At 36.3% G+C, this 23744-nt stretch overlaps 5 protein-coding genes across 10 annotated transcripts; 4 read left to right on the forward strand and 1 right to left on the reverse strand.

Moving 5' to 3' along the window:
* Window positions 1–322: 322 nt before the first annotated feature.
* On the forward strand, window positions 323–3370 carry LOC140960018 (ferredoxin--NADP reductase, leaf-type isozyme, chloroplastic). The gene is made up of 9 exons (XM_073418118.1): window positions 323–598; window positions 699–933; window positions 1511–1644; window positions 1749–1827; window positions 1920–2011; window positions 2106–2183; window positions 2376–2438; window positions 2824–3058; window positions 3287–3370. Exons 1-9 carry the CDS (start codon window positions 491–493, stop codon window positions 3352–3354), a joined length of 1092 nt encoding a protein of 363 aa, XP_073274219.1. The 5' UTR covers window positions 323–490; the 3' UTR covers window positions 3355–3370.
* A 1119-nt stretch (window positions 3371–4489) lies between these two features.
* LOC140958320 (uncharacterized) lies at window positions 4490–5757 on the forward strand. The gene has a single exon (XM_073415734.1). It carries the CDS (start codon window positions 4545–4547, stop codon window positions 5517–5519), a length of 975 nt encoding a protein of 324 aa, XP_073271835.1. The 5' UTR covers window positions 4490–4544; the 3' UTR covers window positions 5520–5757.
* Window positions 5758–8775: 3018 nt separating this feature from the next.
* On the forward strand, window positions 8776–13165 carry LOC140958587 (MLO-like protein 4). 4 transcript variants are annotated; one of them, XM_073416087.1, is made up of 15 exons: window positions 8777–9049; window positions 9155–9212; window positions 9413–9645; window positions 9803–9919; window positions 10010–10100; window positions 10198–10304; window positions 10852–10926; window positions 11065–11150; window positions 11471–11520; window positions 11617–11657; window positions 11755–11928; window positions 12050–12085; window positions 12268–12335; window positions 12444–12504; window positions 12700–13165. In XM_073416087.1, exons 1-15 carry the CDS (start codon window positions 8939–8941, stop codon window positions 13018–13020), a joined length of 1629 nt encoding a protein of 542 aa, XP_073272188.1. In that variant the 5' UTR covers window positions 8777–8938; the 3' UTR covers window positions 13021–13165. The 4 variants fall into 4 exon arrangements, with proteins under 4 accessions (XP_073272190.1, XP_073272188.1, XP_073272189.1 ...); XM_073416088.1 differs by having other exon boundaries at window positions 10010–10088; XM_073416089.1 differs by lacking the exon at window positions 10852–10926 and having other exon boundaries at window positions 8776–9049.
* A 1389-nt stretch (window positions 13166–14554) lies between these two features.
* Window positions 14555–16355, forward strand: LOC140959121 (protein POLLENLESS 3-LIKE 2-like). Its single transcript, XM_073416888.1, has 4 exons — window positions 14555–14816; window positions 14908–15120; window positions 15212–15367; window positions 15462–16355. The coding sequence occupies exons 1-4, from the start codon at window positions 14652–14654 to the stop codon at window positions 16329–16331; spliced, it is 1404 nt and encodes a 467-aa protein (XP_073272989.1). The 5' UTR covers window positions 14555–14651; the 3' UTR covers window positions 16332–16355.
* Window positions 16356–16427: 72 nt separating this feature from the next.
* LOC140959118 (cell cycle checkpoint protein RAD17) lies at window positions 16428–22730 on the reverse strand. 3 transcript variants are annotated; one of them, XM_073416885.1, is made up of 12 exons: window positions 22631–22730; window positions 22273–22505; window positions 21267–21324; window positions 20700–20779; window positions 20567–20614; window positions 19260–19316; window positions 18970–19072; window positions 18530–18837; window positions 17951–18449; window positions 17379–17577; window positions 17245–17305; window positions 16428–16829 (listed from the first exon to the last, which is right to left on the reverse strand). In XM_073416885.1, the coding sequence occupies exons 2-12, from the start codon at window positions 22474–22476 to the stop codon at window positions 16590–16592; spliced, it is 1857 nt and encodes a 618-aa protein (XP_073272986.1). In that variant the 5' UTR covers window positions 22477–22505; window positions 22631–22730; the 3' UTR covers window positions 16428–16589. The 3 variants fall into 3 exon arrangements, with proteins under 3 accessions (XP_073272986.1, XP_073272988.1, XP_073272987.1); XM_073416887.1 differs by having other exon boundaries at window positions 18530–18578; window positions 18669–18837; window positions 22273–22724; XM_073416886.1 differs by having other exon boundaries at window positions 16428–16746; window positions 16798–16829; window positions 22273–22724.
* Window positions 22731–23744: the final 1014 nt, after the last annotated feature.

A 23744-nucleotide genomic window follows, 5' to 3' on the forward strand; every position in this document is an offset into this window, starting at 1 on the left:
TTATAGTCATACGTAATTTTCTCATAAAGATATTGATCAATAGAAAACTCCCAATATTTGGTTTTAATTCTTGCATTTTGAAAATTCTTGACAAATAGCCAGCCACGAGAGATTAAAAAAATATTTAAATATATTTTCGGTATTTTGGAAAAAAATATAAAAAAATATTTAAATATATTTTCGGTATTTGGGAAAAAAATATAAAAAATGAAGCTGTCAACATTACTTTTATTTCAAAGAATGTAAGACAAAACGATTCTTTGATTTAGGGAGTCAGAAGCCAAAGTGCAACAAAAATTTTCGTGTCACACTCGAACTGAGAATTTTGTTTGGCAGAAATATTGGGAGTCATACATTTTAGATTGTTTTCTTATCCTCGCTATTGGCACTGCATTCACTTCCACTCAATACACAATCCAATTCCCAGTTCCTCGCCATTTTTCTTGTTGCACTTTTCAAGATCAATTTCTCTACTCATTGGATTTCTACCATGGCTGCTGCGGTAAGTTCTGCAGTCTCCTTGCCATCCTCGAAGTCCGTTTCTTTTCCTCCCGCAACCTCCATCATTATTTCTTCAGAAAGAATTCATTTCAGAAAGGTATGGTGATGATCCTTGTTATCTTTGAGTTTATCTGATGTTTAATGTGACAAGAAGTATTGGATTTTTGAGAAAAAAATATTGGGTTATTTTTATGCAGGTTCCTTTTTACCACAGGAATGTGCCTACTGGTGCAAAAATAGTGCCCATCAGAGCTCAGGTCACCACAGAGGCTCCTGCGAAAGCAGAGAAAATCTCCAAGAAGCAGGAAGAAGGAGTGATTGTAAACAAGTTTAAACCTAAAGAACCATATATTGGCCGGTGCCTTCTCAACACCAAGATCACGGGAGATGACGCCCCCGGAGAAACGTGGCACATGGTTTTCAGTACTGAGGGTATTTCTCCCCTATATGGAATTATTCATTATGTGATGATTAATAGTATTGAGTTGAGCCCATGAACTTGGAATATAGGGTGGCTTTCGTATGCTTGAGCAGGGCTTGTATGCATCATGTTGTGGAGTGATAATTGCTCTAGCTATCTGGTGCTTCTAGGTAAGCACCACAGCAATTTCAACATAGTGTTTGGAGAGTTGTAAGGTACCAAAAATTTGAGTTTCATCATAATGACAATTGTATTAGATTCAAGATCATTTATTTGCATCTTCGATGTTGTAATTTTTAGCAATTGACCTTATTATTGCTAGAAAATGTTGAAGAGTATCAATATTGTTGTAAGCTTGCATGACTAGTTGTACGACATGACGATTAAATGTAATGTTTGCATTGCTATACTATTTAAAATATTTGAGTTATAATGCTGCCATTTGTTACAACATTTGGTACCTCGGCAAACATTTGGCTCAACGTTTCTATATCTGCAAAATGAAGTGCCTTGTGTGCGTTGGTGCCTCTTTGATCCAATTGGGATTGTTGGATCTGATCTAACAAAGAAGTTCGACTTTTTGAGCAGGGGAGGTCCCCTATAGTGAGGGCCAATCCATTGGCGTGATTCCGGAGGGTGTGGACAAGAATGGGAAGCCTCACAAGTTAAGATTGTATTCAATAGCAAGTAGCGCCCTTGGTGACTTTGGAGACTCCAAGACTGTAGGTTTTCCGCTAAATAAATTATGGGACGGACCATTATGATTAAGATCTTTGGAAATACTTTCATTATAGTGATATCGTTGTTTCAATTCAATGGTATACAGGTCTCTTTGTGTGTTAAAAGACTTGTTTATACCAATGAACAGGGGGAAATAGTTAAAGGAGTTTGCTCAAACTTCTTGTGTAAGGGTTTGATTAAGAAAGAATTTGTCAATGTTTTGAATTTTTAAGTTTCAGATCATTTGATGCATGAAATCAAAATCTTCTTGACTTAGGTGACTTGAAACCTGGATCTGAAGTGAAGATAACAGGACCTGTTGGTAAAGAGATGCTCATGCCTAAAGATCCTAATGCTAACTTAATCATGGTATATTGCACGTTACTGCTCTTTGTATACCAGGTTCTTCTTTTCATGTGTACTTTTTGTTGAAAATTGTTGAACTTGGACATTTCTTTGGTAGCTTGGAACTGGAACTGGAATTGCTCCTTTTCGTGCATTCTTGTGGAAAATGTTCTTTGAGAAGCACGAAGATTACAAGGTACACAATATTCTGAGTCCTGAAGATTCATCTTTCTTGATACATTCTTGTTACATTTTTAAAACCTCGAATATCAGCAGACTTGAAACAAAAAAATAAAAAAAGAACATCAAAACAAACAATCTCTGATCACAAGCATCGCAAAGCTGATCTTTCACGATGTTGACACTCACCTGTTTTCTATTATTGCAGTTCAATGGTTTGGCGTGGTTGTTTTTGGGTGTCCCCACGAGCAGCTCATTGCTCTACAAAGAGGTAATTTATAAAATTCGTACCCACATCTATACTAACTTATACCAATGAACTTTCTACGTTGGATCTGTACCAAACATCTTTTGACTACAAATAATGCATGTCAGTAGTAGAGCCAGGGTGGTCATCTGGACATGGCCTTAGTTGTTAATGATCAAAGTTTAGATTTCAAGTCGAAATTATTGATTCTAAAATGGAAAATGAAGTTCAAAATTTAAGTCCGGTGTTCTCTCTTGTTTCCGAGTAGACCAAGAAAAAAGGTTCCCTATCATCGATCTAAAGTGGCAACCAACCATTTGATAGAGAACAAGTCAGTCGGATACGTATCCCAGTTTGTGTTATAAACTTCTTGTTACTCCTAAAGACCAAGCATTTTGCTGGTGCGCAGGAATTCGAGAAAATGCAGGAGAAATTCTCAGATAACTTCCGGTTGGATTTTGCTGTTAGCAGAGAACAAGCGAATGCGCAGGGGGAGAAAATGTACATCCAAACTCGCATGGCTGAATACGCAGAAGAACTATGGGAACTACTTAAGAAAGACAACACCTATGTCTACATGTGTGGACTTAAGGGCATGGAAAAGGGAATTGATGATATTATGGTTTCTTTAGCTGCTAAAGACGGTAATTTTACAGAAAATCTTTGTGGCGCGTTTTGCTCAGATCCTGTCACTGTAAGGGACAGGACCTGAATTTTGTTTAAGGACAGGGCGGCCTGTGTCAACATTTCTGAAAAAATTATTCATGTCGTTCTTGGTTGAGGGGTTCACCTAAGAACCTCGAATCCGTCCCTGCCTGTGTTTCTATGCATAGTATCCCTGTTTAATCTAATATATTTGATCTTATGTCCAGGTATCGACTGGAACGATTACAAAAAGCAGTTGAAGAAAGGAGAGCAGTGGAATGTGGAAGTTTACTGATTCTTGGTTTTCTTGTGCAGATATGAGCAATTCTCGTGTCTCTGGCTTAATTTGTCTGAAGTGTGTAAATAGGAAAATTGTTTTGTAACAAATTTCAATCATTTTATAGAGATTCAAGAGCTTTCTTTGCCAAAATATATTCATTACTTACGGGATTGTACTCATAAATTTTATTTTCTAAATATCCTTTTAATATTTAATTTTTCAAAAAAATAAATAAATGTAAGAATGTGTTTTTTTCTCATACTATTATCTTGTCAAAGATTTTTTTTGTTTAAAACTATATTCTATAATTTATGCAAGTGTTAGGTTGAATGAGTTTCAATATTGTGTCAAGACTTAATATGAACAAATACTAGTAGTTTTTACGAGATGTTCTAAGTGTGGAGTAGACAAACGCTTGATCGATGATCATCGATTTCAATTCTATTAACTAACATTTTATCGTTGTTGCACTTGACTTGCTCATTTTAGTTTACCTAACTAACGTGATTTGCAGATTATTACATGGACTTCGGAGTTTATCCGATGTGCACTGAAAGATAGCAACTGCGAATTCTCACGTTATTAAAAAAAGATATTTATTGATAATAATAATTTCTAAATTGTTTATCGATTTAATAAATAAAATATACTTTCATTTTTTATATATATATATATATATATATATATATATATTACACAATGTTCCAAATCAATTTTATGTTTTGAAAAAATTATACTCACTCGTATCAATGATAAAGTGTAAACGATATGGTATGATGAATTGATGATATATATTATTAAATGAAATCTAATATATTTTGATCTAAAAACAGTGGGTTTTTTTTATAATTAATTTAAAAATAAAAAAATTCAAAAATGATTCAAAAAAAATTTATTTTTCAAAAGTACTTTAATCCGTGTTTTGTAAGCACGGACGCTCGTCCACATTGAGCGTCTGCGTTTACAAAGCACGGATTAAAGTACTTTTGAAAATAATTTTTTTAAAATCATTTTTGAAATTATTTTTATTTTTAAATTAATTATAAAAAAACCCAAAAACAGTTGGGGTTATTTCCAGAATTAAAGAAGAATATGAGGGGTTATATGGCATTACTTGAAGTTCTCTAAAATTGTGCCTTCATATACGGTGGGGATTGTTCGTCATAGAGGGTTTTAGGGTTTTGAGGTCTGGTCATCTTTTGGTTATGGCGGACGAGAAGGTTACTCGATCGAAAGGAGTTGTGGCGAGATTCAATTATCAAAAAGGGTACGGATTCATCCAACCCGATGAAGGTGGCGAAGATTTGTTCGTTCATCAAACCGCCGTCAAGTCCGAGGGATTTCGCACGCTGTACGAGGGTCAAACCGTCGAGTTCACGATAATTCTGGATGGAGACAAGACCAAAGCTGTTGACGTCACGGCCCCTGGAGGTGGCCCCGTCGATTCCACTTTCCGGAGGCGGAATGACAGAGTTAGCCGTGGTGGATATGGGTATAATGGTCGGAGGACTAATAATGGGAATGACTATGGATATCGAAGCGGCGGTGGCGAGTGTTATAATTGTGGACAGTTAGGGCATATGGCTAGGGATTGCAACGGCGGGAGTATCGGTGGGAATGATGGTGGTTGTTACACCTGCGGTGGGTATGGGCACATAGCGAGGGAGTGTCCTACTGGGAACCGTCGGGGAAACGGAAGTAGCGGGGTTTGTTTTACTTGTGGTGAGCCCGGGCATATGGCAAGGGAGTGTGTTGGTGGTGGGAACAGTAGAGGGGGTGGCGGCTTTGGGAACGGAAGTAACGGGGTTTGTTTTACTTGTGGTGATCCCGGGCATATGGCAAGGGATTGTGTGGGTGGTGGGAACAGTAGAGGGGGTGGCGGCTTTGGGAACGGAAGTAACGGGGTTTGTTTTACTTGTGGTGATCCCGGGCATATGGCAAGGGAGTGTGTGGGTGGTGGGAACAGTAGAGGGGGTGGTGGCTTTGGAAACGGAAGTAATGGAGTTTGTTTTACTTGTGGTGAGCCCGGGCATATATCAAGGGAATGTGTGGTTGCTGGGAACAGTAGAGGGGGTGGCAGCTTTGGGAGGTCTAGCGGTGGCCCTGATGGACGAAAGTGCTTCAATTGTGGGAAATCTGGTCACTTTGCCAAGGAATGCACAGAAGCAACTCGTGGATGAGGCGATTTGGCTATTCAGTTTTCTATTTTACTCTTTTTGTAATTTCCATTGGGATATTTTCATGTGCTGTCACTATAATCGGGTGGGTTATGCTTATAGGATGGTAAGTTGGTGATTTACATAACTTGGAATGAGTTTTGATGATTGTTTTGATATGCTATCAACTGATTTGTGCCGGAAAAATTTCCTTCGAATGGTGGTATACAATTTTATAAATATGGTGATTTGATGACTCAAATTTGTGTTTCTACTCCATGTATGGAGTCTTAGTCTGATTGTTGATCGGGCCACTAGATTTGTCAAGCTCTACTGATTTCGAATATTTATTAATGTTTTGAAGTCTAAACGGCGTTTTCTCTATGCCTGTGCATCTTGGTGATATGCAACTTGGGTTAAATTGGCTAATGCAAAGCAAGAGGCAGATATAATGAAATAGAACTTTGGTTGATATCATCCAATGCTAAGTTTCAGTATCCGAGCAACGAGTTTGTCTGCCCTCTTGAGTATTCAGTTTGTGAATTTTGAAAAATTATTAATATTCATATTTGTAATTGTGATCGAATTCACATCTTGTATTATCTTATGCATTTTAGTTTGTTGGAACACCTCTACTTGCCTGTTAGTATTGCTGAATTTTTTTACCTTTGTGCTCTGTTCCCCATTGATTTGTTTTCAGACTTATCTTTAAGTAATTTTAAAGTTTATTTTGAACTACGTGGGGCAGCTAAGTACATATATAGTAGAATCGAAAACTGCGATTTAATTTTCTTTTTCTCCTGGTTTTTGAATGGAACTATATATAATTAGTGACCATGTTCGGTATTGACGGACTTAAATCTAATGAGATTATAATATACTTCAATTTATTCTATGATTCAAGTCGTCTTACTAGGTGACAACTCTTTATACATTATTACATTATCCAATTTAGACTTGATATCTTCTGAACCATAAATTACTTCTCCCTGGGATGCAATGTATGATGTTTTGTTTGAGTTGTGATTCATCTGTTATAACGTTCTTGCTTTCTGGCTTGCTAATAGTTTGAATCCCCTGTTTCGATCTGTTTTTACATTTCCATCAAAGTGCTGCTTCTACTGCTAACTGCTAAGAACCTCAGATTTGGTTGGGGCTGCATAGTGTACAAATTTTTTTTATCTCATTAAGACTCAGACTCGTACTTCAAGTAGTTTCTTTTCTTTCCAACTTTGAAAATATTACCAAAAACAAACACGATCAATTGAGTTGGCTAAAGAGCCAGTCCAAAGGCGTTTTCTTTTCGCCAACCCTTGCCCGGCATCAAAATATAGGTACATTAATCTTTATGGTGTGCTATGAGAGCTTGCTCCAGCATCAAAACACGTAGTCTGCACAACTCCAACCATGTTTAAAACTCTTTGCAACGAGGTCAACACACATGCCTTGCAAGTCGCAAACGTCTGCTGCTCATGCGGGGTGTGGGAGCTGATCATGCCTAACATGTTCCAACCACATTCTTTGTTAACAGTCCACGACATGCCGATTAAATCAAGACTACCGGCATGCGATTCTTTTATGATCTCATTAAGTGGAACAATCAACAAAACTAACTCTTTTGTTGCTGTTGGTGCCCCAAAAATTTTACAATTAGCAATCAACTTATCAAAATAAACAAGCCAAACTATTCTCCATTGATTATTATAACAAAATCAAATTTGTACACCCCATTAAAAATGTGAGATGAATATAACTCTCAATTAATAATACTGTTAGATTTATTGTGATTAATTTTTCAAATAACATCATTAGTTGATTAAGCAAAAACCAAAGTATAGGTTTCGAAATTTCATTTTGGGGTAATTTTGGCAATTAGTTAACTAAAAAGGCAATATGTAACATAATTAACAATTGTTGTGGTGGGTAAATATATAATGTAAATGTCACATTCTCCATGCCGTGTATATATGATATTTGTTCGGCCGCATTTATTTGGGGTAGGCTGCTGCTGAATCTGAACAACATTATTAACTTATATTCAATGAAACATTTAAAACGTCAGTGTGTTAGTACACTTAGAACTGGTGGGGCCACTGCCTTAATATATAGAGAATTCATAGATAAATAATATGGTGATTGGTAAAATATTTGAATAGAACAATAAATGTCATTGAATAAATAATAACAAAATCTTATATGAGATGATTTCATAAATAAATTTGTTGAGACGAATATTCAACTTGTCATGAAAAATATTACGTTTCACTAGGACTTGTATCACTTATATATATATCCGTGAAATCGTCTCATAAGAGAACTATTCAGTAATAATATTGAGTTCAGAGGTCGCCACATGACCCAAAGGCTAGGCAGTAGCTGGAAGAGCGAACTAAGCCCAAGACAAGGGATTGAGGCGAGCTCGCCAAAATGAGGCTAAGGTTGATCTCTTTTAAGGAGATTGTGTGTGCATCTCAAGTCGACAAATGATATTACTAAAAGTTTTGATGTGTCAATTTGGGAAATGGAATGAATGTACTTGCTATGCTTTTAGTGGGAATAAGGATCTTGGTTGATGTAGACTATGTGTGATCTTATAAGAGTGATTATCAGTTATCAATATGTGACACAAATAACTAACGATTAGCGAAAAAGACCTATCCAAGGATGTTGAGATTGGTTGTTAGATCGTAGTCCAACAAGGACGATCAATTGACAGGGGTATCCCTAAGGCATTGGACTTACTCGAATTAAGGGGATCCGACCCCAATCTAGGGCGTTGACCCAGAGGTTTTGCCGAGAATAGAGTTATGTCCTCACTTTAAATATCAGGTTTGGTTCATGGTTTTGAACTAATGTATCTTATATTAATTTTCATCATATATTTTCTAGCATTTGACTTGAGCGATATGTCAGAACATACTTCTTACATTTTATAACTTTCATTTTTTGGTTTTAGGTAATCATGTAGTCCAAATATTTAAGTTAGGGCATTTGGTTTATCAGATCGACACTCATTTAACTCAATGATCGATCTATAGATTTTTTTTTGAAGCCTCACTTGTTATCATTTATTATTATTATTATTATTATTATTATTATTGAACTCCTTGAGTTGGCGATCCTCAAATTCTCCTTGCCTACTTCATAGCCCCAATGTAACCCACTATTTGTTGGCAGGTGAAAGCTGTTTTATTGTTCTTAATATAATATACATTAATACATATATGCTTATATATATACATATACATGTACATATACATCTACATAACATATAATATTCCTAGCTTCTAGGAATCAATGAGCAACTATCTTTCTCACTTGCTAAGAAAAAGATTTTAATTTAATTGAAAAAGAAAGTAAGGCAACAAGTAGCTAGTTAGCTCCAGCATTAAAGATTAACTTGGAAACAAAATCTTAATGCTTTATTGCATTTGAAAAAAGAAATGGACGGAAGATCCTTGCCTGAAACGCCCACATGGACTGTTGCCACTGTCACTACACTTTTGGTTGGTACTGGGTTTTTCATTCATGGAGGTTTGAAGAAATTTGGAAAGGTCAATCTTGATTTATAAATGTATTTGTTTATATTTTGTATTTCTTGAAACCCATTTGGGATTCTTGAAGCTTGGAAATTTTTGTTATCTTTTTCTTGGTTGTAGTGGTTGGATAGGACCAAAAGGAAGCATCTTCTCGCTGCGCTGAACAAAATTACTGAAGGTAAGAACGATGATATGCTTATATTCTTTCGATGATATATTGCACCAAAATTATATTTCACGCTTGATTTTATGTCGCTTCCGTTATATTTATTTTCTGCTTGTCATTGGATGTTCACTTTGGCTTTTCATTTTGATTTATTTGTGCTGTTTGATGCTTTAATGATTTGAATGTTTGAGCTTTTTGTTGGATTCAACCAGAGCTAATGGTGTTTGGTCTTCTGTCGTTGCTGATGGGCCATTGGTTAGTTTTTGTGCCAAAAATTTGTGTAAAATCATCAGCAGTGAGCAGCCGGTTCTATCCATGTGCACCTCGATATAACCTCGAGCGTCAAGCATTTGTAAACCATGCTCTTGATACTAGGCCTAATAATTTTAGCTTCTCGATCCCGCGGAGCTTATTGGATGACTTGCATAAAGATTTTTGCCCCGAGGTATTTTTGTTGGTTTCTGAATTATGACATCTTATGATTCGTTAGTTATGAATGTGGAAGCATAAGCCCCTTTATTGAAATAATTCGAGTTTTATGATATGAAAACAATAATTAACATCTGAGAATATTTTTCCTTATGTGCGATATTTTGTTCTAGGATCATCAACCATTTGCGTCACATGAGAGCCTTGAGCAGCTTCACCGTCTCTTATTTGTTTTGGTTGTTATGCACATCTCGTACAGTTTTTTGGCCGTTGCACTTGCCATGATCAAGGTCAATATATCATTGTATTTAAGTTATGTATCTGAATAAACATGTGCTATTTCATAATTCATTGGGCTAAAAGCAGGAGGATTAATGCAGATCTATAGCTGGAGAGCATGGGAAAATCATGCCAAGACAATGGCTTTTCGGGGCCTATTACGTGCAAACGATTCTAGTGGTGATTTATTCAGTTACTATGATATGTCCTCATTGTTTCTCTCTCTTGGAACAAATTCAGCTGATTTTTAGCTAACAAATGTGTCATTTTCATGCAAAATTCCATATAGAGTCTCAAAATTGTGCATCAAATGGAGCGCAAATTAATCGTCCTTCAAGTTTCATCTATCACCGAGCTTCTCACCGTTGGAGTCATCACTGTGTTCTTGTTTGGCTGGTATACCCTTGTAGATGACTATTCTAATTGTAAATTTTAAGCTTTTAAAATTTCTTGGTGTTTCCATTACCATTTCTCGAGCGACGTCGCTGGTGACCTGATGTGGATTAAGGTGGAAGATGTATCTATTTATTGGTGAAGGATAATACTAAACTAAAACCTCTTAAATAAACCAATTACAAGAGCATGCTCGAATTACAAATTAGGATTGCTTGCCCTATACATTTTACATAGACCTCTTATAAGGTTTTCAAGCAACTCCCCTATTGATTGCTAGTACCACTAACTCCGGAATGCTGAACCAAGATAAAAAAATGCGCGTAATACAATGGACAGTCCAAAAGAATTGCCTCAGTTTAGTGTAAGGCATATGTTTCATTAAGTTTTCCCAACTTTGATAGTCAATATTATTGAAACGATAGGGTCCATCTCAAGCATTTCTATTATCATAGCACATAAATTATCTTCCTTTATTTAACTAGATGCATGTGTCAGATATGAATTTTAAACTTCTGGAATTCACGGGCAAAGCCCTTTTTATATTTAGCTCTGTTTCAGCCGCCAGTTTTGGAGTTCAATTAATCAAACAGATTATAAGGCTTTGCGACTAGGATTTATCACTGTGAGTACGTTGCTTCCTTTTGTCTTCTTACAAATACTAATCAGGTTGTTGCTAATGTTTGCTTGACTTTGAGAATTTTACTATGAAAGTCCTCGAATGAAGGGTGTAATCATTATTTTATTTCTGTACATATTGCAGACTCATCAACTACCTTTAACATATGATTTTCATAATTACATGCTACGAAGTATGGAGGAAGAGTTTCGAGATATTGTTGGAATCAGGTACTGCAACACTGCGGCTCTCAAAACTCCGAAAAAGTACGATATACAAGTAGTTTTTGTTCACGATTTATTTTTGAATTCCTTAAGAAAGTGTAACACATTGTTGTTTAAGTTGTAACTGAGGAGATAATGTGTGGAAGGAAAGATATAAATGGATTCTTTTAGAAAGAAGGAAACCTACTCTTGCAAGGTTATGTTTATTTTTATACATAAGAAACTTCGTCAAATGGTACACCAAGCTCCATTCTAGTTTCTAGCAAAACTCCATGGTTGTAATGTGTATGAAATTACAATTCTGATCGTCCATGTTTCGATTGCAGTGTCCCTCTCTGGATATTTGCTATTTCCTGCATTATTCTTGGCTTTCATGGTAAAATTTATTTCCCGTCAAATCAGACTGCACTCTATTTCTTTGTCTTCTGTTATTTATACAAACCTCGATATGTATTTCTGTTTTTGTCCTTAGGAACTAATATCTATTTCTGGGTTTCATTCATACCAGTAATTGTAAGCAGCAACTTTTTATGTCTGTTGTACTGATTTTTAATTTCTTTTACCACATATATTTGTCTGTTTATCTATTGTCTCAATTATTCTTGGCAAGTTGATACTCCTGATTGGAACTAAACTGCACCGCATAGTTGTAAAGTTGGCTGTTGAAATCATGGACTCGAGTCAACGGACAGGATCATTTGATCAATTCAACCTGAGGGATGAATTGTTCTGGTTTGGGAAACCTCGGCTTCTGCTACGCCTGATACAGTTTGTATCCTTCCAGGTTACACCTAAAAAGGCTTTTTGGTGACTTAAAATCTTCAGTTCAATAAGAACTTGCATAATTTTTTCCTACTTTAAATGGAAAAAAGAGAAAGTCACTTCATTTCTATATGGTGTTGCAGAATGCATTCGAGATGGCAACTTTTGTATGGTCTTTGGTAAGAACTTTCTAACTTCACCAGATCCCTTTTCTGTCAACAATGGCAATTTTCCCGTCTTACGTAAAAATGTGATTTTGGCCCTCATGATTACCTTATTCTACTGATGAATTGACCATAATGGCTACTGATCTGAGGCTTCAATCCCTTGATTACTGACTTCATCCTGTTTTCTTTTTCAGTGGGAAATAAGAGGGGCATCGTGTTTCACGGGAAGTCAAATTTTCTTGATAATTCGGCTGACATTTGGGTATCAACCATTTAATCTGAAACATATACCACCATGATAGTTGGATATCATGTCAGGAACTCTGTTAAGTTTAAACAATACTCCTAGATTTAATCGACTTGTATGCAGGATTGTCTCCCAGTTCTGGTGCAGCTTTGTCACTTTTCCACTCTACGTCATTGTTACTCAGGTAAATAAAACATAGATGTCCTCTAATAGTACTTTATGCTACAATTTCTGTTTTGTATTGTTGAATAGTTGGGGCTCCCTAGGTAGCAAACAATCCAAACATGACATTTGCTATGTACATTGTTATCATCAATTATAATTTTTGGATAACAATATTCACTAGATCCTAGAATAGTTATCGGCTTTTTGGCTACAGATGGGCTCTAAATACAAGAAAACCATCGTTTCTGAAAATGTGAGGCGATCCCTTCATGGCTGGCGAAAAAGGGTGAGAACTAAACAAGAATCAACTTCGAGAGGGCTGAAAGGGACAACATCGACCACGCCATTAGACTCCATGGTGGATGGCGAAGAAGTAAATCATGATGATCATACCTTGATTTGTTGTGAAGGTCACATGGAATCAGATCAGAATCCGCTGGTGGAAGACTTCCGACCCAATGAAATATTATCTCTGCACAATCATACGCTTCGGGAGTTGCTTATGTCTTCACCTCTCTATGAAGATTATGATTAAAGAGGACAGTAAATTAGTGAACACCATTTGATGAATTTAGAGTAGTCCTTTGCATGAGATTTTATGAGAAACAACGGATATTATGAAATAGGGTACTAATGAATTGCTATACAATATATTGAGGAACAATGGCCTTTTTGAACAAGAGGAATGAATTCCATCTAAAGAGTAAATTTTTATACATATATAGAGGATTAATAACCTTTTTGGACAAGAAGATTTCCATGTAAAGTGTGAAAAAGTTGATGTAACAAAATGCAATTGATTGAATGAATACTGATACTCACTAGAAATATAGGATTTGGTTTCAGTAGGTAAGACTAGTTCGAATGCAGACCTCGAATTTACTCTAGACCTGAAATCACAAAAGAGACCGTTATAAGGGGGTCGAGAGGGTGTCTCGGTGTAGCCCCTCCGACGCTCAAGTCAGGTATTGAGAATAAAACAAGATATCAGCTAAGGACGCTGCAAAGAATCAATATTATGTGATATATATGTTTATTCAAATTTTTATGATGATGATGATTGTGAAACAGTCTTACAAACCAAGAAGGAAAACCAGAATTTATCGATATTTGAGATTACATAATGAAGAATTGAAGCAACAAATCTAGCTAGTTTATGTGTTATCTGGTTAGCAAGTCTTCTCATGTAATGAAATCCCAAAAAGTCGTGCTCTGGTAAAAGATCTTTAATTTGATTCATCACCGATAGTTCTGGACCAAAGTACTCCACGGTTGAACTTACTGCTCGGATTGTCTGTGAAAAGTCCTCTGTATGTGTCGAATGTTAATCGCTAAAGATAAACTTTCAATAAATATTCTATAGATTAACAGATGGTGCTCCGCAAATGCTAGAGAAATTCAGAATGGAGTGGACTGTCAAAAAAAAAAAAAGCTAATCTTGATAACGTTGTAAAAAATATTTTTTATAAAACATTAGAAAAAATGTTCAGTAAAATTAATACACACACTTACATTAGAAATATCAAGTTGTTCGCATCAGTGAATTCCCACGAGAATCGCTATTAACTCACCTGTAGAAGTCAAATTTGGATTGCGAATTCGTTAAGCTATAGCAGCCATTCTGTCCCCGATGATCCGAATAATCCCTCCTAATGTAAACCAGCCCTTAATGTCATTAAACCCCCCATGTTTACATCAAATTTAGATTAAAGAGTGAGGAGTGAGTTTAAATGAAAATTTGGAAAATGAATTGTTTTTATATTTCAATATTATATTTTTACATTAAATTTTACACTAAAAAATTTGAAAAAGTCGAGCCAAAAATTATTTTTTGAAAAAAGATTTTTAAAAATTCGAGGAAAGCCGAGGCGAATTTCACTAGTAGAACAGCCCCCGGAATAAAGCATGGAAAACTTAAAAATATATAATGGCGAAAAAGTTAATTAACAAGAAATATCGGGTAGGAAAGGAAAATTCTAACGGCTATGTTAAACGGTAAACTCCAACGGTCCGAAAATTCAAAACAAATAGCTTCGCTTCGTCTTTTCTGCGCTCTCTCCGTCTCTTAAGCTCCTGCATATTTCCGCTCGGTCTTAGTCTCCCAATTGGGATCCCACCCACGAAACTTCCATCATTTTCGGTTATATAACAGATACATAAACAATTATGCAAGAAATGTGGAATGGGCAGCCAGGTTTCCGACACACAAAATCTGCTCCATCTTCGCCCGCTAAGCCACTCGGAATCTCCCGAACGAGTTCTGCATCATTCCACATTACTCACAAGGTCCCAGTTGGGGATACTCCTTATGTCCGAGCCAAGAATGTTCAAGTATGTTCTAATTTTCATTTCCAGTTTCCTAATTTTCGCGATCTTTTTAATTGTTTTAATGAATTGTATTGATTTGGTGTTGTTTGTCAAGCTTGTGGATAAGGATCCTGAGAGGGCGATTCCCTTGTTTTGGGCAGCCATTAATGCTGGAGATAGAGTGGATAGTGCTCTAAAAGATATGGCCATTGTGATGAAGCAGCAAAATAGGGCAGGGGAAGCCATTGAAGCTATTAAATCCTTGCGCAGTAGGTGTTCGGATCAGGCTCAAGAATCTCTTGACAATATCTTGTTAGACCTCTACAAGGTATATCTCATTTCTTTACTACTTGTAATAAAACGTGTTGAAATAAAATGACAAAAATCCTCTGACATATGTTCGGATTGTTCATGTCTAGAGATGTGGAAGAATAGATGACCAAATAGGACTTTTGAGGCACAAATTGTATCTGATTCAACAAGGTATGGCCTTCAACGGGAAGCGCACTAAGACTGCAAGGTCGCAAGGCAAGAAATTCCAGGTTTCTGTGGAGCAGGAAGCCACAAGATTACTGGTAATTATTATACATATTACATGTTTATTTCTCTGGTTAAGATTCGGCAGGATCGATTATAGACCAGAAAAGGTTGAAATCTTGAATATTATAGGGGAACTTAGGGTGGGCACTGATGCAGCAAAACAATTATGTAGAGGCGGAGGAGGCTTATAGGAGAGCCCTTTTGCTTGCACCAGATAATAACAAGATGTGTAATCTTGGTATTTGCTTGATGAAGCAAGGGAGGATAGCGGAGGCAAAAGAAACTCTTCAGAGAGTGAAACCAGCAGGAACCAATGGCCCCAGAGGTGTCGATTCTCATCTTAAGGCATACGAGAGAGCCCAACAAATGTTACTGGATCTAGAATCGGAGACAATGAAGAAAGGTGGTGACCGAGTCGAGCAAAGGAGGCTTTTTGATGCATTCTTGGGTTCCTCCACCATCTGGCAGCCTCAGCCTTGCAAAGAGAACAGCACCACAGAGAATTCTTTGATTCTTGAAGGAGAATTTGCTGATGAAAATACCCATTCGAATATCAACTCTACGGTTCATTCCCAAGGGCAAAAAGGTTTCAGGAAATGTGGCGTTTTATCTGCTGAAACCAATGCGCTTAATGTTGCCGCATCACCATTTTTCTATTCGTCAAAATATCCCATTTCAGAGACCCTTAAAAGAACAAGGTCCGGGAACATGGCGAACCAACTGAAAAAGACAACATTGCCCCTGACCGAGCCAGAAGTAAAAACGGAAAAGCAGCAGCCAACCATCCCACCACAGACAAGCGGTGAGAAATGGGCAGATTTTTTACCAGATTGCGAGGACTTTGAGGAGGCAATAATTGCAGCGGTTTTGGGCTTGGAATATGGAGCTAAAACAGCGAATGAAAGCAAGTCTGATGATGCTGGTGTACTTCAGAAAAAGGTTGACAAGAGGCTGAAAGTTTTTCAAGAAATCACACCATCTTTGAGTCCAAGGGCCTGAATACATCACTCGGTTTTGACTTTATTTGTTTATTTAATTGTCTAATTTATGTTAAGTTGGAGATGAACTTGTTCTCCTCAACTCTACTCTTGGAGTAAAATAATTTGAATTTTTGCCTACTTGGCTATCTTTTATGATAATAAAAAAGATCCCATCTCAAATCTCCAGGCAATTTTTTAAAAAAGCAATCAAGAAATATTACAGCTATTTACAGATTCAGGAAAGATAACGAGGGCTAATTACTAGGCTAATCAAACTTCACCAATCCTCTATTTCATCGTCCTCGTTCTCATTATATTGGTAACCCAAAGTAGATGCATCAAAGTATTCATCTTCCGCCATGTTAACTTCATTGAATAAATGGTAGCCTTCGTTATCTTCTTGCGCTCTACATCCAATCCTAGTAAGAGCATATTTAAACTCTGTCGCAAAAACTGAGAGATTAAGATTTTTTATGTAGGCACTATTATGATCATCTTGTAGATTCGCCATTTGACACTGCAAGTGCATTATAACAGAGGAGATCAGTGTGGAAAATAAGATGTCAATTACTTAAGTCTAGAGATCATCATTAAAGAGTTTATTACAAAAATGTATGAATTTGAGATGGACAATGCAATAGCCAATTGGTGAACATGATCACATATCGTAAATAAAATTGAAAAGAAATGATGCTACCACAAAAATGTAGAATGCCATTTTAGAACTGAAGGTTGTTGAAACAAGAGAACAATTTTCCAGCAATTCCTAAGGAAGCCAATAACTGGTAATATTAGGGTAGAAGGAGCTCTCTAACATACAGTAGCATGGCGTAGTTAACCCAAAGTTTTGACAAAACATGAAAGTCACTTGCATCAGAATTTATTTTCATAGATTTTCAAAATACACGAGGATTTCTCGAGGGGAAAAACACCTTATTTTGCCACTGAGACTGCTGGACCTGCCAGAGTTTTGGACGGCGAATAGCATGCCACCTGGATAAACAGAGTAGGGAAAAATCACCAACTGTTAACTAAAAAACCACAAATCTGTGGCAAAAAAATATACCTAGAAGACACCGGATGAGTGTTCCCAAATAACACCCCACGCACTGCAACCGAAGCAGCCGCAGATTGTACAACATTTTCAATTTCAAAGTTCCGACTCAAAGTTCCGCCTACTGGTGTAAGAAGTAAGTCAGTATCACTCAAATATCCGGTAACAACTGCTGCATCCTCAATTGCTTCCTCATCCACAAAATCTAAAACTGTCAAGGAAACAAATACAGCAATAAATTGTAACATGTCACCAAACTAATGCATAGCCAGTTTTTCCAGTTGATCAGAAACAAAGTTCTACCAAAATGTAATTATCTCCAAGAACACAAAAATGTCTGTTATGCTTAACTAAGACGTACTTTTACCTAACATAAATTCAAATTAAAAATTAAGATTCTCAGGCAAAAAAACTCCTACTCTAGCACCCACCTTCAGCTATCAAGTTTACAAATAAAAATTTAATTATGGGCCCTGGCAAATGTCAACCAGCAAACTTATCAGAGGGTAACACAAACAATAAAGGTTATTCTTCATACATAGCACATTGTAGAAAAATAGCATGCTCATAGATGAAAACATTACCGTTTTCTTGTAGAAAATCAGCAACAACCCTTGCTTGCCCATGGGCCTGGGAAAGAACCAACTCTGGAGCATCCATTTTGAGAGGACACCTGACATATTTCTCCTTTAAAAGAAACACATCTCCATCTACAAACACAGATATATCTGATGCAACTAAACTTTCAGCATCTCGTTTGTTGTGCAAAAATTTTCCCAAAGCATGGAATAGTGATAGATTTGCATCCTTTCCAAATGGTAAACAAAAACAATCATCCAAATGAGTATCGCCGTATTCTTTCTCTTCTGGATAACTTGAAAGCCTCTCTGTAATACATAAAGAACGCACTAAATGTGGTTGCAGAACGAAATACTGTAAGGATGTAATCGCATGTCTTATATCCCCTCCACTGGCTTTTGCAATTAGATCAATTTGTTCATCACTAGCTTCTAATTGTTCCACTCTGCATATTTTGGAAAGTGTTTTCCTGATGGAATTGACAGTGATCGGATTAAATGTAACCTGAAAGATAATATAATATTTACGAAGAATCCATAAATTACAAGGGATAGTTTCTGACAGGACAAGGTAAGAGAGGCAACCTTATAAGCCCCAGCATTTTGTAGAGAAGACTGTAGCTCTTCCCAGTACCTGTGGTGCTCTGCAGAGTCAGATTTGACATAGTCGTTGATCAATATAGCCGTTGGTATATGAACTGATCGCAAAAGAAGATGCAAGCACCTATGAAGTCTTCCATAAGAGACCTTCCCATTTACAACAGGAAGATCATCAATCAAGAGTATTGATAATCTCTGAGAGACCCTGTCCAAGGGTGATGAAACCAATCCATATTTCCTTATCTTTTCAACAAAACTATCAAACTCATCCAGCTTCGACATATATCGTATCCCTAGTTCATAATCCCAAAGTTGCATAAGAAAAAAAAGGTAGAAAAAAGTAATAAAAACAATAATAAAATGTACAAGGTTACGTGTTTTAGATGGCTCCAACAGATGCCAAAACTTATCATTGTACCATGTACCTGAATTAGAAATATAAAGATGTTCCTGCCATATGGTGGGGGTTGGTGTATTCCATTCCCAAACGTCAGCTCCAAGATGAGATGCAACTGCATAGATAGTCGCCTACAAGAAGAAATTATCCAATTAATCAATTACGAAAAATAATGTAGGATATGGTGTACATAATACTGTTGATCAGTCATCTAATGCGATCAAAACTGTTACATAGGTGATAGCACAAATTAAAAATCATTATTTTATAGTGCTCCTCGTAGCTGAACATAAAAATTGTAGAAGAACAATAACATACAGATTTTCCGACTCCGGCTTGCCCTGATATGAGGAGTAGATTACTATGCAAACTATTCTGTAAAGAGTCCAGACAAGGTTAAAGTTTATATAATAATAAAGCAATGGGAGAAATAACCTAAGTTGATGATTTACCAGATGTAAATCATAATATAACACGATTTTTGTTAGATTCTTAGATATTGTCACTGGGGCGGCATATTACATAATTACCACTAATCACTAATGTGTGTAACTAAAAATATAGTGTATTAGCAGTCCACACATTGACACCACACATCACGAAATGACACGGGAAAAAACTAGAAAACCACATTTAAGTTGATAAGATTTCTGTTTAAGGATTCGAGCAGGATCCAGCGTTCAGCAAGCTCCATAATTGGTAGTCAAGTTATCGATTAAATTTAATTTATAATTCCGACAGTGCAGCCGTTAGGAATACATGAACAAATAAGGCAGTTCAACAACTATATGAGGCACTTTCACAAGAGAATGCCAATACTGTTTTTTTATGTCATACTATCTCCATAGTTCCTTGAATGTGAAATGATTACACTTTCTAAACGCTCAGATTGTAACACATTAATATCAATAAGTGAATAACCACTTCCTGAGAAGTTGTAATTGGCAATGGGTTTAATCAACATCAGGTCACAGAATAAAAACTCTCATTCAATATTTCTCTGACTTTTGAGACATAAAAACTCTCATTCAATATTTCTCTGACTTTTAAGACATTTTAAGGAATACTATTATGTCCTGAACACCTAAAAATCACACAGTATCCTCAGTAGCATCTGTCAGGCATTTGGATATCCACCTTTTAAGAAACTGGCCAGAAACAAATAGGGAAAATGGTTAAAAGAAAATGTGCCAGTTTCAATGAAGCATTTCTCGAGTGTCAACAGCTCGATGGGATGTCTACGTGCATAATGGGTTAACTAAAAGGAAGAACATGTAATCTTCACCTCCATTTTCCAGTAAAAAGAAATCACAATCCGCTCAACATTCTTATCACCGCATGCCATTCACTGTGCTCTCTCAAATACATGGTCCAGCGAAATAAGTTAAGCCATTATCTATAATCACCCACCATTAAGTAAAATTCCAATGAAATTAATTTTCTGTTAAATTATTTGCTTCTGTATATTAAGTGATTAGCAATAAACTAATTAGCATAAGACCTTCTATATGATCGACGAAATCCACACCAAGTTACTAGGATGAAAGACCCGTCAACTGACAGCACCCAAGAAGGGATTGGCAAAGTGATGTGCTTTAGTATTTTTAGTGAGGCAAAAAAGATACCCTAGAATTTTTCAGTCTCTCCTGGAACCACTCTTTAACTTCTTCAACCTGCAAAAGCAATGAATAAAAATAAAGCATTCTATCATTTAATCAATGGAAAGAGTTAAGGTAAACTTGATTCAGGAGTAAATACCTTCTTCTTGTGAACTGCTAATTCCTTCAAAGAGGTAGGCTTATACTTGTCAACCCACAAGTCCTTGTTCCTTCCAGAACCTATGTCGTGTCAATTTCAAATGGACCAATAACCACAAATGAATGCCAGGAGTTTTGCATCCACAGAATGCAGGAAATGAGCCTATCTAACATATGAACCAGAACAAAATGGTATGATAAGGTCTTGAAAATGATCTCCAAAGTCCAAACATACTCAAATATTACAAGTTAAGAGTTTCCAGGAAAGAATTTTAGGTGATTGCGCCACTCTTGCAGAAATTTACATGAAGTAAGAAATGTACAGACAGTACAGTTAACACGCAACAAGAAACATGTAAAACAATATATAATGAAGAAGAAATAATTGTACAGCAAACAAATTATATCAAGGGTTAATCAAATTTTATTACACAATTAGTATCAAAAATTACAAACAACTGGGGAAGGTTTAAATCTCCAAATAAATATTTAAGCATAAAATTCAATCTTGCTTTATTAATGGCAAAGAAAGAATATCTCAAAATTAAGATCTTTATAAATATCATACCAGATGATACCTTGAACTGGGCGAACCCTTGGTCAAATTCCTCGCAAAAGCGCTTGACCTGATTTAACAGTACCTCGACGTGAATACTGGACTCTGGAGTATAGTTTCGATGACGAAAGCATGAGTAAAAAGCAAAAGATAGAATTTTTCATGCAGCTATGCAATTATTCATAACCCAACAGTGAAGCCCATAATCCAAAACACTAGCATTGTAGGTGGATTATCCCCTATAGCTTATTAGACACTTCGGATTTACTTGCAAAATCGATGTGAGATCTAATATTGCTCAGGCCTTAAAAAGCTGACATGTACAACGACCTAGTCTAGACGGTTTTCACTCCATTCTAATTGTTAGGTACATGCACCTTGATCCGTCCTATAATGAGAACATGAACCATTTTACCGAAATTGCTATAATACCTATCTATAGCATCGTCATTTCTCACCAAATGCAACAACATTAGGCCCTTAGCTAATGAGAAAAGCTCATCATAAAATACTAGCTTCCTGGGTGGGGGGCCTCAATTGCTTGCGCATCCAATACATAATGAAAAAACTGTATCGTATATTTCTTATTTAAATGTCATGTGCTGGCTCCCACCAAGTCATTGTGGTATACAAAGTCGCTAACCTATCTGGATCTGATTCATTGATTGACTCCAACCAAGACCTAGTGGCATATTTAATCACTAAACTAACTGAAACTTTGCGAAAATTTCAGTCCCCCTTGCCTTTCATTAATTGTCGAATTTTTGTATCATCTTCAAGATGGTTTTCTTTCAAAAGGCTATCGCTTTCTCATAAATCTTTCGGAATCACCGACACCTTGTAAATTACGATAAAGAAGGAATATGGATAGCTTCTGATATTTATAATTAAAGTAAGCATTCATATTTTAAACTATGATAAGCCTCAACAAGGTCGTGCTGGTGAAACTGCATTTGAAGTTATAATTATAACACACATTACAAAAGTTCCTCTCCAATTTAAATGCATGATCAATTACCTCGTCGAAGTCATTTAACTCTGGGTTTCGTAACGACCGCGGACACGAACTGGCGAGTGAAACCCTCTTAAGCTTTTTCGAGTTCTTCCGCGTGGGTGTTGAAGCTGAAGATCTGAGACTGGCTTTCAATAAGGCATTTTTGTCTTCTTCATCGTCATCGGATGATGAAATGACAATTGTTGGCTTCCTTTTTCCTTTGCCCATTAAAAACCGACTCCGAATTTAATATTATACTGTTTACGGAAGGGAAAAAATTAAATTAAGCTTTCCTTCGACTTGGAAACTCATAGAAACAAAGAAAAATACTAGAGAGTGCGAAATCGGAAGGAGGGAGGGAGCATTAGAGGATTTTTGAAACCCTAGGCGAGCGATTTTGTGACACTCTCCGCTCCAGGTTTTCAAAAAACCCGGGTGCTTATTGGAATCCGCGCATAGCGAAACAGAAATTGTAATAATTGATGATTTCTTCAAAATGGCTGGCTTCTTATATACTAGATTTAATAACTGCATTTTTTTTTTTACTTTGTAAAATAATACAAGATAATAAAATTTAAAATTATTGATATTATAATTTTTGTATCAACCCAATTTGAAAAAGATAGGACATTACAAAGATTTCGTTTGCATCATATCGTTTTGGTTGAATAAGTCGAATCGCTTAGGATAAGAACGTGCTCCTAAAAGACAAGTTATCATGTTGATACGATTATGATCCGAGTCCGTAATTTGAATATGATTTTTGATGTTATGCTACTTCTCTTTTCCCCTGGAATGATATTGGCTTTCCCTTGTGTTGGTTTGATTTTTTGATGAAACAAGATTATGTATGCGCCTACAATATTTGATAATTTCACTGTTAATCTATTTAGCTAGGCATGTTGGATACTGCATGTAATTGGTAATTTAATATCTGAAATCAACAGGTTGAAAAAGAGGATTGGGAGCACCTTCATGTATTGAATTTAGTTCAAAAACACAACAGGTTTGTATGAGATGAGACTTTCTCTTATTTACGAGGACTTCAGGTATTTTGATTTTGGCTCATTTTTTTATATTCATTTTGGCAAGATATTCTTGTTGCAAAATGTCACAGGAGTATTAAACGCGTTTAAACGGATCCCAAATAGATCCAAGTCTGGTTCCAAGTTTAGCCTGACTCATCTCGGACCCAACCCATACATACATATATATATAAAATTGACGGATTCACAGGTCCAACTCGAATTGGACCCACTTGGTTTACGGACCGAGATGGGACGAATCCAATAGTTGGTGGTTCAGATCTCTAGTTTGAAAAACCCGTCCGAACCCAACCCTTGGCCATTCCTATCAATAATAGTGAGATAGGCAGGCACTAGAAGTCTAGAATTGATAATTTTCGAAATTAACTTTTTCTGTGGTTTTATTTATAATTGAGTTCGATGTTAATTCTATAAGTGAAATATGTGAGTCCTAAACTAATTAATTAACAT

The sequence above is a fragment of the Primulina huaijiensis genome, chromosome 15 (assembly GCF_012295235.1).
Source record: "Primulina huaijiensis isolate GDHJ02 chromosome 15, ASM1229523v2, whole genome shotgun sequence".
Lineage (NCBI taxonomy): Eukaryota > Viridiplantae > Streptophyta > Magnoliopsida > Lamiales > Gesneriaceae > Primulina > Primulina huaijiensis.